This window comes from Trachemys scripta, chromosome 11 (assembly GCF_013100865.1).
Source record: "Trachemys scripta elegans isolate TJP31775 chromosome 11, CAS_Tse_1.0, whole genome shotgun sequence".
In the NCBI taxonomy this organism is placed as follows: domain Eukaryota; kingdom Metazoa; phylum Chordata; order Testudines; family Emydidae; genus Trachemys; species Trachemys scripta.
Window position 1 is genome coordinate 18,516,838 of NC_048308.1, and position 13,852 is coordinate 18,530,689.

The 13,852-nt window shown below is 42.7% G+C and overlaps 1 protein-coding gene across 1 annotated transcript in view; it reads right to left on the reverse strand.

Moving 5' to 3' along the window:
* Nucleotides 1-10,112: 10,112 nt before the first annotated feature.
* NXPH2 (neurexophilin 2) overlaps nt 10,113-13,852 on the reverse strand; it is a 62,183-nt gene continuing 58,443 nt past the window's right edge. The window contains exon 2 of the mRNA XM_034786423.1: nt 10,113-12,897. Coding sequence (XP_034642314.1) covers nt 12,154-12,897 — 744 coding nt within the window. The 3' untranslated portion in view covers nt 10,113-12,153. The remainder of the gene's footprint in view (nt 12,898-13,852) is intronic.

Below are 13,852 nucleotides of genomic sequence, written 5' to 3' on the forward strand. Positions count from 1 at the left end.
GTGAACCAATGACACACTGATCCCATGCTGAACACTTTCATTCAGGTGCTATGGCATAGTTGGAATAGAGGGTACATTTTGGGGTTCACTTTTTATCACTCTAGGTTAATTCACATACTAAAGAGTGTGCATACCTAGCAAAGCCCAATAAACTCACAAGTGAAAGGTGCTCTGCTGGCCTTATAGATTTTTCTATAGCACTCACTGCTTTAGTACCTAAGCATCTCATACCTTATTTATTATTTGTATTATGATAGCACCTAGTAGCCCTAGGCATGGACCATAGCCCATTGTACTAGAGGGTGTACAAACATGGAACAAAAGATTGTCCCTGCCCCAGGAGTTTATAATCTAAGTATAAGACAAAAGACAACAGAGGAATATAGACAGATGTGGAAGTACAAGAAAACAATGGGATAATATTGGTCAGCATGATGAGCAGTGGTCTCTGCACACTACCAGCCTAACTATTCTCACAACACTCTTATGAGCTAGAAAAACAGTCTCTTCGTTTTACAAATAGGGAATGGAGGCACACACATTAAGCAATTTACTCAAGTTCACACTGGAAGACTGCCACAGAACCTTGACCTCCTGAGTCCTAGCCTAATACCTTGAATATGAAGCTATCCTTCCTTATCTTCAACATTATGGTTGTGACCCTGCCAGCTGCTGAACACTTTTTTGGCACTTAGCACTCTACAGACTCAGGCCGGTTATATCTATCAATATAAAACAGAATTTTCTGGATCGAAATTATCAAAATTCTTATAGAAGAAACGCAAAAACAGATGAACCAATCCACTGAATGACCCCTATTGTCTAGAGCAAAAGGATTTTCTGTTAGCTAAAGAAAAATATAATTCTATCCTAATATGCACACTTTGGGTTCCTGATGTTTTTTCAATTATCCATCTTTTTCCATGCAGCTAAACGTTGATTTGAACCACTGAATTTAAAACTAAGAACAGAGGTGATTATATACACACACACACACACACACACACTGTATTGTAATGATATAATTAGGAAAAAAAGATTTGTTAGATGTGTTTTGGTTAAAATAAAAGTACATTTTAGGATTTTTTTTTAAATAAAAGGTTAATATAAAAACTGTTTGCTACAAACATTTGCAACTTACTGCTTCTTTATTTTATGTTACCAAATGTCATATGTTAACATATTTTAAGTGAAGGTGTAAATTGCTTTCAATTTCTAAATATAATTCTAATTCAGATTCACAAAGTGACCATTATTATTAGTCCTTAACATGTCTCAAAATTAATTTAAAAACATCTGCTAGTGTAGCAAGTGACAAGTATACTTGAGCCTGCATAGCTATCAGATACAGTACACAATTATTGTTTACACTGGTAGCCTGAAAATACAGAGTTAAGCTTGAAACTCTGTCATTGAGCTGCCCTGTTAAGCAGGTATTGGAGGGGGCTCAGCAGTCAGTCTGCATTTCCGGGTTTAAGTAAGACATGTTTCTTTTAATTCCATTGAAAAATATTTTTAAAAATACGAGTACAGTATTTCCTCTCGTTACATTAAAAAAACCAGTGTAACAAATTTGAAAGCAAGACGGTCAACCGGTGCTCCACAGGCCAAATGTGTCTCTCTGAATTGTGCAGCACATAGCTGACCTCATCTGTCAATGCAGGTGTGCAGCATGTATAGTCCACTATGCAACAAATGCTTTGTCCTGATCCAAATGGTGGTTATTGCTAAGCTCAGAGTTCTTGGCCCACACTATACAGGTCAAATGCTTGTCCTGCAAATATCTGAAATGCCAAAATATATCTGCAGGTTATCTTAGCACCTTGTTGGAATATGAATTGTAAATAAGAATTGTAGCTCACTTCTAGTAATCCTTAGGGCTCGTCTACATGAGGAAATAATTGGAATAGCTTTTCCACTATGACCATTCCAGAATAGCTCCCTGAATGAACACTCTTATTCCAGAATGTGTCTATTCAGGGAGCTATTCTGTAATAGCTATTCCAGTCTATTTTCCCACATAAAAAATCCCTTAAGTTCTAGGCATATGACTTGCAGATTGTTTAAACCGTAAAAGAAAAGTTTTATGAATGATAATGCATCGCTAATAGGGGAAGATGGAGTAAAAATGAACTAACTGGAAAATGATCCACGTTTCTCATCCTGCTCACTTTCCATGAATGTTCCCACAGATGTCAGATTTCTCACATAAGGCAAATAGCATTAGGCAACAGTAATGGGGGAGAGGGGTGATGATTATAATGCTTCTAAATTTTTCTTTTAGCTGAATGTTTTTTATAGATATAACAAACCTTTTATAAATCCAATATTCTTTCAGCATTTGTTTAATTAACAAAACACATTGTTTACTATTGTTCTCATCGTTGTCAATCTCCATCATCAACAGCAAAAGCTCTTGTACAGTTAATGTTGGTTGGGCAACTTTTTCTGGAGTTCTCCTTACTAAGTTATCCATATCTGTGCTGCTTGGAATCTTATCTTCCCAAGCACATGTACTTTAGTTTGTGTGTTTTGCAGAATCCATTTTCAGTGGCTGAAAACTTGGCTTCTCAAGGGAAAAAGGATAAAGCCAGAGCACGCTAACCCAACATGTCCCTGGCAGTAAATAATTGAAACATTTGAAAGAAAGAAAGAAATACCATTTTCACAGTGCTAAATATGTGCTGTGTCTACAAAGCATCCTCTAGATATTACAGGAAGTCACAATCCAGTCCAATACATGGGAGATATTTTCTAAATATGGGCCAGATACTGAGGTCTTAACAGAATAGTCTGGACAATATTATTTGTGTAGACGGGACTTTCTCTGTGGGTACTCACATGTCTCAGCCAAGGTTTGAAAGAGGCTTAGTTGCTTCTGTAGCTTCTGCCCCAGCCCCTGCGTAGTCTCCACTGTGCCACTTGGAATCCACAGCCTGGAGGGCAGTTATGAGGATGTTTGTGTGAGAGGGTGATCCAGACATTAGTGTTTCAATGGGAGTGTACCTGAGGAAGAAATGGCTATGGGGAAGGGACTTGCCTGTAACTGGAGGTTCTTCAAGATGTGTGGTCCCTATCTGTATTCCACCAGGGTTATGTGCGTGCGCCTGGAGCTGGACCTTTTCAAAGTAATAATGTCCATCAGTACACATATGCGTCCTTGCGTACTGCCTTGTTGTTTCTCCCAAGGCGATAAAGGGCGGGTTGGACTGACCACTTCTTTGGTTCCTTCTCCATCGCAGACCTACCAGATCTGAAACAGAGGGGAAGGAGGGTGGGATTGGACTACAGATAGAGACCACACATCTCGAAGAACCTCCAGTTAAAGGTAAGTGACTTCCCCTTCTTCAAGTGATAGTCCCTATTGTATTCTACTGAAAGTGATTAACAAGCAGTATCTAGCTAGGAGGAGGATGAGAGGAAGATGACAGGATCGTGGAACGGCGGACTGCTGCACTGAATGAGGTGTCTGTTGCGGAATCATGGACTAGAGCATAATGAGAAGAAAAGGTGTGTACCGAACTCCAAAGGGCCATCTTGCATATGTCTGCAAGGTGCACATTGTGGAGCGCAGAGGTAGTTGATGCTTGTGTTCACGGGGAATGGGCCCGTATCCCACCTAGTGGGGACCATCCTGATCATTGATAGCAGAGCACAATGCACCCTGAAACCCATTTTGATATCTTTGGGTGGAGATGGACTGCCCTTTAAGTCTCTCTGCTAGGGCAACAAATAGCTGGGAGGCTTCCGGAATGGCTTCGTCCTTTGTAGGTAAAAGGCCATGTACATCGAGGGAGCGAAGCTGACCTTCGTCATTTGAGGTGTGTGGTTTAGGAAAGAAAGTGGGTAGGTGTATGGATTGTTTGAGGTGGAAGCGGGAAACCACGTTCGGTAGAAATTTGGGATGCAGGCATAATGAAACGTTGTCCTTACGGAATGTGGTGAAAGGTGGGTTTGCCATCATGGCCCCCATTTTGCCAACCCGCCTTGCAGAGGCAATAGCAACCAAGAAAGCAAACTTCATGGAAAGAAGGGAAAGAGCAGGAGGCCAGAGGTTCAAAGGGAGAGTTCATTAATGATGTAAAGAGTAGGTTGAGGTCCCACTGGGGAGCGACAGGCTGAATGGATTGGTATTTACATACTAGGCCCTTCCAGAATCGGGCAGTCAAAAGATGGGTAAAAACCAAATGCCTTCCACTGGAGGGTGGAAAGCGCTAATAGCCGCTGCGTGCATGCTGTTGGAGTTGAGAACAAGCCCCAAGGCCTTCAGATGGAAGAAATAGTCTAAGAGCATCGGAATGCCCACAGCCTCAGGGACAAAACCTTTCTGTTGGGCCCAAGAAGTGAAACACGCCCATTTTGCTTGGTACAATCGCCTTGTGGAGTCCTTCCTGCTATTGGAGAGGACATTTTGTACTCCCAATGAACACTCCCATGCTAGTGGAGGTGAACATTCAAAAATCAAGCTGTCAGGTAAAGTATCCGTGGATTGGAGTGCCAGAGTCTGCCATTGTGTTGCGTGAGTAGCTCTGGAAAAGTTGGGAGTGGGAGAGGAGGATGCTTCGACATGCAGAGAAGAAGGGGAAACCAGAACTGGTGAGGCCAGAATGAAGGGATTAGGATGATTGTCACCCTCTCCCATTGGAGTTTGTGAAGGATGCGACACAAAAGCATCCTAGGGGAGGAAAGGCATACTTGATTCAGTCTGAGCAGTTGATGACCAGGGTGTCGTCCTGTGAATGGGCAGCAAGTCCTCCACTTGAGCAGTATTGAATGCACTTGATGTTGGCATGAGATGCAAGAGGTCCCTGATCAGAGTTCTCCGGGACCAAAAATGTCTGAGTACTGTGTCATGCAACTCTAATTCATGGTTGATGCAAAATTTCTGCAGAGAACATTGGCAATCACGTTCTGGGTTCCTGGAAGGTAGGCTGCCAACAAAAGGATATGGTATGCAATGCATCATTTCTAGAGGTGTACCAATTCCGTACACAGAATTGGGGACCTTGTGTCCCCTTGCTTGTTTATGTAGTAAAACATAGTGGTTTACTCTCCCGACATGATGAGAACATGATGAGAATGGATAGCGAATAAAAATGTATGGCATGCCTTGCGTACCGCCTGAAGTTCCAGGATGTTGATGTGCAGCCTGGCTTCCCGAGCAGTCCAAGTGCCTTGTGTCATGCGATCTCCCATGTGAGCGCCCCAGCCATTGAGTGACACATCCATTATGATTGTCATGCTTGGGGAGGATGGAAGGAAGAGCATTCCAGAGCAAACTTGAAGTGGGTCTGTCCACCATCAAAAGGAAGAGATGATTTCTGGTGCAACGGTAAGAATGGTGTCCATGGGCTGCTACATGGGGGAGTAGACTCCCTGCAGCCATAGCTGTAGGCAGTGGAAGTGCAGACAAGTAAACACCATGACATACATGCATGCTGCCATGTGACTGAAGAGGGAAAGGCAAGTTCTGGCAAGGACCGAGTGACTGGAAGATAAGTGCATGCAGAGGCTGTGTTGAGGTGTGCTCCTATGAATTCCAGGGACTGTGTGGCGTGCAAAGTTGATTTTTTGATGTTAATGCTGACTCCTAGGGAGGAGAGGAGTAGAAGGAGCTGGGACGTCAACTTTCAAGTTTCCTTTCTGGACTGTGCCGCCAGCAGCCAGTTATCTAGGTAAGGGAAGACAAGGACTCCTTGTCATTGGAAGTGAGCCGCTACCATGGAGAAAACATTTGTGAAGACCCATGGGGCAGTGGTAAGTCTGAACAGGAGAATCCTGTATTGAAAGTGCTGAGGACCCACCATGAATCTCAGGAACCGTATGTGGGCCATTTGAATGTCGATATGGAAGTAGGCATCTTGCATATTGAGAGCTGTGAACCACATGCCTTTTTTAGTGAGGGAATAATGACCGCAAGCATGATCATACTAAACTTTGGCTTGTGAATGGAACGGTTGAGGTGGTGGAGATCCAAGATTGGTCTCCATCCCTGCTTCTTCTTGGGTACCAGAAAATAATTGGAATAGAACCCTGTGCTCTAAAAGGCAGCAGGGCAGTGCTTTTCAAACTTTATGCATTGGTGACCCCTTTCACACAGCAAGCCTCTGAGTGTGCCCCCCCTTATAAATTAAAAATGGGGGGAGGTAATTTAATGAGGGCTCAGGGCTGTCAGCCAGAGCTCCTAACCCCCATTTAACCACCTTGCAACCCCCTGAGGGGTCATGACCCCTAGTTTGAGAATCCTTGTTGTAGGGACTTGCTCCACTGCTCCTCTCTGGAGGAGGGAAGTCAACCTCTAGAGTAAGAATAATGTTGTGAGAGTGATCCTTGGGGCGGGGAATGTGGAGGAGGAAACATCACAAACTCAGCGGTAGAGCCATGTTGAATGACATCCAGGATCCACTTGTCCATTGTTTCAGAGTGGTAACCGTGTTAGTCTGTATCAGCAAAAACAATGAGGAGTCTTTGTGGTGCCTTAGAGACTATCAAATTTATTTTGGCATAAGCTTTCGTGGGCTACAACCCACTTCATTAGATGCATGGAGTGGAACATACAGGGGCAGGTATAAATACCTGAACAGATGTGAGTTGCCTTACCAAGTGTGAAGTCAGTCTAATGAGACAATTCAATTGACAGCAGGATACCAAGGGAGGAAAAATAACTTTTGAAGTGGTAATGAGAGTGGCCCATTTCAGACAGTTGACAAGAAGGTGTGAGTAACAGTGGGGGAAATAAGTATTGGGGAAATTAGGTTTAGGTTTTGTAATGACCCAACCACTCCCAGTCTTTATTCAGGCCTAATCTGATGGTGTCCAGTTTGCAAATTAATTCCAGTTCTGCAGTTTCACATTGGAATCTGTTTTTGAAGTTTTTTTGTTGAAGAATTGCCACTTTTATGTCGGTGGCAGAAAGAGTTTGAGATGGGCCCTGAAAGGGATGGCTGGCAAGTGCATTGGGGTGCAAAGTGGTTGATGGCTTTCTAGTTGCACTCGGACATATCGCTTACGCAAACATTGAGTGTGTTGGGCAGAGGACTGTACCATTGGATCAGGCAGACAGTATCTGTGGACCTTTGGGCGTTTCTGTGGAGGCTCGTAGGTGGTAGAACTGGGGAGTCCTGTAGCATTGCGTATGTGACGGGCGTTAAAATTTTTGCTTTGGTGTTGGCATATATAGGCCTAAGGATTGCAAAGTGGCACTATAATCTTTCAGTGAGTGCATGGAATCATCCTTCTTCTAATTGAAGAGGTGTGATTTATCAAAAGGGACGTCCTCAACTCTTCTGTACCTCCCTAGGGAAACCTGAGGAATGTGACCAGGATTCACTCCTCACAACAATTCCAGTCGCCAATATGCCCAAAGACATGTCTGCTGAATCAACTGCAGCCTGACGTATGGACCTAGCGACCAACTTGCCTTCCTCTAAAATAGCTTGGAATTGGGCATGATCCTGTTGAGGTAGTTTATCCGCGAATTCTGCCATCGGTCCATAGTTTAAAAAGTCGTATTTGGCCATCAGTGCCAAGTAGTTCAAGATCCTGAACTGGGGGATGTCAGAGAAGACCTCTTGACCCATAAGGTCTAGCCTCTTGCCCTGTCAGTGGGGGTGGAGAGTGGATGCTGTTGTTTAGCCTGTTCGGTAGCAGCCTGAATCATCAGGGAATTGACCAGAGAATGAGAGAACAGAAACTCAGACCCCTTTTGGGAGGGTCCAAGTACTTCTTTTTTCCCCTTTCGGGGTGGAGGCATATGTGACCAGTGTATGCCACACAGTGCAAGCCAGTTGGAGAAAGGCATAGTTGATCGGAAGGCCACTATGGCCAGTACCGATGCATGTAAAATGTCTAGAAATTGGTGTTGACTGTCCTGCACCTCATTCAATGGGAGCTGGAGAGTATGTGCTATTCTTCATAACAGCTCCTGAAACTGTCAATAGTCTGGGGGAGAGAAGGGCATCGTCAACACAGCCATGTCCAGGGACAACGAAGGATATCTCTCTGGATCCGCTGGTACCGCTGGGGCCAGGCTGATCAGTGCATTGTCTAGTTTTGGTTCTGAACATCTGGTCAACGAAGGATCGGGCAGTGATACAGGAGAGTGGTCCTGTATTGAACGGGACAGTTATGAAGGCGAATATTGGGACCACAAGCTCCAATATGGCCAACCTGGTTGATCCTGCTGTTGCAGTAGTGGTACCCAAAAAGTCAAGTTCCAGTGGTTCCTGGGCTGAGCTAAAGTAGGGTATTGCCATAGTGCCGTCGTAAACCTCTGATAGTCATGTCTTCGGAATGGAAGCAGCAAACCATGTGTAACATCCGGATCCTCAGACTCAGAGGAACTGGAGTCCAATACAAATGGCAGTGCCAATGGAACGGGCTGTATTGTAGAAACATGGCCAAAGAGTGGTATTTCCAAGATGGTGGATGGGGCTTTTTGTAGGTGAAAGTATCGGAACACCTGGAGATCTCATCCTTTCCAGGGCGAACAGTTCATGAGGCCCAGGGGCACTTTCAAGTCTCCCCGGAGTCAACAGAACCAGGGCCAGTCACGGGATCTGTCTCTGAACTGATGATTCATGGGATGCCGGCAGAGCCAATGCAGAAGGGGTATGTGTGTCTGGAACTGGGACCAGCAGATCTGGTGAGTGATGTGACTTCTTATCTCTTTTGTAGGCCTTGAAGTGTGGCACTGCTCTGTGGACGGAACTCATGGATAGCGCGACAACTTTCTTAGACATGGAGGAAGACTTACTGCCAGGCTTCTGTGACTCATAGCTAGGCCCTGGTGCAGGATCTGTAGCACTAGTACTGGTTCCATGGTAGGAGGGGCACTCTTGGGCTGTTTGGGGGGGTTCCCTCACCAGGATCAGAGAGCAGCCCCATGGCAACCTCCATGAGGTGCTTCTTAAGACGGAAGGCTCTGCCTTCCCATGTACGAGCAGGGAAGGAGAGGCAGATACTGCACCTGGACATAGTGTGGGCTTCCCCCAAACAGTACAGACAGCATTGGTGCTCATTGCTGAGGAAAAACAAGCAAGGGCAGGAAGCTCAGACTTTGAATCCTGGCCTCTTCAACATAATACAGTACCCAGACTCGGGTGCTGGAGGGAGGGGGACTGTTTGGTGGGAAACTGCAGAAGTGGCATCCCAAGTCCTTAACTGCACAAAAAACTTCTAGAAACAAGATAATTTCTAAAAAAAGAGTGAAAATCTTGACTATATATAGCACCCAAACCTGGGTGCTCGGTTCGGGGGAAGGTGGTGTTGGGGACTGTTTGGCAGGAAACCGCCAAAGTGGCGCCCCCAGCCCTTAAACCTAAAAAACTTCTAGAATCAAGATAACTCTTACAAAAACAGCAAGAACCCTATGTACGAAAATAAAAACAGTTTTTCTGAATAGTTTGGAAAATGCGCCACCAAGGACGAGAGGACAGCAGAAGCTCCGACATGGACCATGTGGTGGTGAGAAGGAACTGAAGACATGGTTGGTCCGCCCCCCGCCCTTTATTACCTCGGGCTAAACCATGAGGCAATGCAAGAGTGCATGCACCGAACGATGGACATTACTACTTTGAAAAGGTCCAGCTCCGGGCACATGCATATAACCTCAGTGGAATACAAAAGGGACCATCACTCAAAGAAGAATCAATGAGGCCCCTGATCCTTCAAGGTCTACCTGTGAGGACCTCATTCCAGGATTGTGGCCTGAGTTATCACCTTAGGATTTGGCTCCCCTTTTATAAACACCTTTTAAAATTTACCTTAAATTTTATTTTTTTTAAAAATCTTTATTCAGTAGCCAAGTCATTTATTAAACAGCCCATGGTAAGAACTATGTTGCCTCTCATGCAAAACTTAAATTTCTTTTCTCAGTCATCTGTGCCCTATAAACTTAAACTCTGTAGAATCTTACAGTGCTCTGTTCTGTTCAGTGCTACAGCATGCTGAATTCTAATGGACAACAGTATATCTGGAATAAGAATCAGTACTGAACAGAAAAAACTTTCATACAATTGAATCATTAAGCCAGTAAATATGTAAGAAGAAGAAGAAGAACAAAAACATTTTTAAAATCAAATATGCCACAAACAAGTGACAGATTTAGCAAACTCTCTTTATTTACATGGAAATACATGTACACAGATATTCTGTATATGTACATATAGACTTAAGTATATATACATATCTGATTTCCACATACTCTACAATAAATACTTTGTAGTTTTTTAAATAGTTTATAGAGCTGGGTAAAACTACATGGCAATAAAATCGTGGTTTACAACTAAGTTACAAAAGCACCAAACACTGAACGTATTGAATATAGCAATAAATACTGGCATATATACAGCTAAATCTAAGACACGCTATACAGAACACAAAACAGAACATTATGTAGGTATCAGTAAGCAAACCAAAACCCATCTGAAACTTGTATGGAATAAGCTGTGACCGGACACTTTTAGATTTTTATAAACAAATCCACATTCTAAACTTGTAACTTTAAGACAAAAACAAATTAAATATTTCCTTTAACAAAGGATTTTTCTGTATGAAGCTTTGCAATAAGTAAGACTAGAGAAATAATCTAATGAGTGACATCCTTTTTGATTTGACATATAGTCTGTCTATTTATTGGTCCAGAAGCACAGCTGCTTTAGCAAAATTTCTTATATGCATGTACCTTTCTGTCAGTACTCATCAGTTCATATGTAACAAACAGCTCTCTCCTTTCCAGACAAGCCCTTTCCAAACCTTGGCAAAGAGCTGTGACATCAGAAAAGAGGAGCAGGGGCTGGCTTCTTTTTACACACACGACTTGGTAATCCGCAATGGTGGTAAAAACAATAACTGATAAATACAAATGTCATTTTTGCTTGATCCCAAACTGTTGAAATCGATTTGGCCATTGCCTTCAGGGGAACAGTATCAGTCCCTACATAAGCAGCGTGTAGGGCCAGATCCTCTTTATACCAGCAGAGGATCTGGCCATATGTTGAAATGTGCTGTACTGATGGCAGTAGTTTGTAATCTTATATGACGCGTGGTGTCTAGATTTTTGTTGACCTTTCATTTTTCAGGGATTGTAGTTTTCTTGTCTTAAAAGATACTAACTAGTTTAACTGGGTTTCATGAAAAAGAAAAGCATGTGTTATTGGGGTATTGGCCTTATCTTGTGATACTTTTCAATTTCCAGGAAGGTAATAAATCAGGATACGCTGGATAGCAAGATGTTAAGGTAAATGCTTTCCTTTAAATGGAAACCACTCTCTGTTATTTATTCTGGGGCTCACTGAACACGGACCATGGTTTTACAGAGTACACTTATATTCTATTACCACTGTAAAGCTAGTACCGGTATACATGTAAATATCCGAGTATAAATCAAAACAATGGTGACCACAATAGGGAAAAGTGTACACCAAACCTGTACACTTAGTGGGTCTAACAGACTAAGGATCATTGCATTTTCACAGGTAAGAATTTGAAGAAACTGCTCTTCCATTCCAGTGACTATGCGTTGCTGCCAAAACCCAGAGTAGGAATTCAATTCTCTTTCATTTCTTTAATAGAAATAGCATTTTATTTAAATATTAGGACTCAATTCATCAAATCCTCTGTGTGTGACAGTCCTGTTGACATCAATAAAAGAGTTGTTGAAATTGAGTTTTGCATGTAGAGAGCTTGCAGGCCTGACCCAGTTGTCTTCCTCTTATTGTTTGTTGTTTGTATTTTGTTAGCACCTACAGTTCCCAATCAGGATTGTGACCCCAGGATGCCGAGGTGCTGTATTTACCAAGTAAAAGATCTCACTGCATCTGCTATCTAAAGCAGCCCTTTAAACCTGCCTCAGTAAAGATAACTTTCAAGATCAGTGTTTAGCACATGCATAATTTTGTTCCTCCTTGTCACATTTTGCTAATATCTGATATTTCCCTTATTATTAACAACATAGCCAGAATGTAATTGTGTTAAATGAAAATGATTGTTACATAAACAGGTTGAATATTTATGAAACAGCACAAACATCTACAATTTTTGTAAAGACATATTTAACCTGATAGGGAAACACTGTCCGCTGCAGAAGATTAAAGGAAACTCATATTTATGACCAATGCTGTATTTCTACAGTTACTCAGAATATGAATTACATTAGCCAGAGGACAAGTAGGGCGTCTCACTATGGTAATTATAATCAGGGCAGACCTTTTGTACCAGTTTGTAATCTACACTGTAAAAAGCAATGTAAATGCAGATAACTTTAAATGGTTTAGAACACAACCAAGAAACATGGCTTTGTGTCTGCTCTTGGTAGCAGATCTTTGAAGGGTCAAAATTGCACAAGGCAGTTTTCTTAGCCCGATCTGTTTTTTCATACTCAATTCGGCAGTTGAAGGACTTGGATTCCTTGGTCTCCAGCGTTGACTGTGGAGAAGATTCAAATTCTACCACCTTGGAAGGTGGCACCAGGCTTACAGAAACATTTCCAAGACCTGTTGAGTTATGTCGGAAATAAACACTGAAGGTTCCATTGCCATGATCAACAATTTTCCCTGTGATGAGGAGGTTTAGTTTAACAGTTTTGATGTTGGAATGGAAGTCGCCCCACCCAAACATTTTCTTGAATTTCCCAGTTTTTACTATTGGTCTGCGCTTAGTCCGTGCAAGAGATTCTTGAACCTCAGTGATGTTGGCTAACCAATCCCAAAAGTTTTCTATGCTGTCTGAGTATGACATCTGGCCATGTTTCAACACTGGAGATGGCTTAACAAATAGGCGTAAAGGGTTGATGATCCTGGAATGGACAACGTTGTTGACCAATGTCTCTGCAGCATCTTTGTCTTCCCAATCCAGCACGTCTGTGGCATGGACTATTTGTTTAGTGTCACAAAATATCTGTTTCAAAAGAGAAAAAGTGAAAATGAAAATGTGAAGATAATGGGGTGGTTATTAATATTTAATTGTACATAAATAGGGTCCAAGCCCTTACTTGCATGACTAGCCTTTATATGTAGTCCCATTCCAGAGGACTACTCTAATGAGTAAATACTACTGCTATGAATAAGAATTTCCAGGAGTGGGGCTCAAAGGGAAAAGATCGATTTCCTAGCCTAAAGCGATTAGTGTTTTAGAGTGAAATGGCAAAGCAGAATTTTCTCTTGGAACACCCTCCCAACTAATCTGTCTAGTATCTCTTCCCCACCCTCTCCTTCAGACCCTGTTCTCTGAAGACTCTCTGTTCATAATGTCCATACATAACTCTTTCTTTTAGTTGTGCTGTACCTATTAATGCCTTTTATATTGATTCTGGGCCTAATATCTTACCTTGTGCAAAACACTGTAGCAGGAAGAGGGCCTGAAACATAGGCCCTTGTATCAGAGGCCTGGTATGAGGCCTGAGACCTGGGTAAAAGTAGTGGTCAAAACTTTGCTGATATAAAGCAAAATCAGGCTGTGAGCTAGAGGCAGGCCCTGCTCACAGCATCGGTCAAGAACAGGGCTGATATTGCAAAAACACATATTCCTAAGAGGTGCTAGACACATAGCACTCATGCAAACACATTCCAGAAGGATGATACCAGAACACCTTGATACCAACACATTTCCTAAAGATAACAGGAACACATTGACCCGTCCTAAAGATAAGGTCAGTGTGATGGATAGAGATGTACAAGGTGATGGGTGGTAACTGGCTATTTCAGAGGGTGTCAAATAACTGTCAGAGGGGCAGTATGTAACTTGTTTGTATTGATGTATAAAAGGGAGTGTCAGAGGAAGTGTCTTTGCTAGCCGAGGGATAGTGGAAAGTCCCGCCACTAAATGAGCTGCATGCATTGTCACGGGCATACAT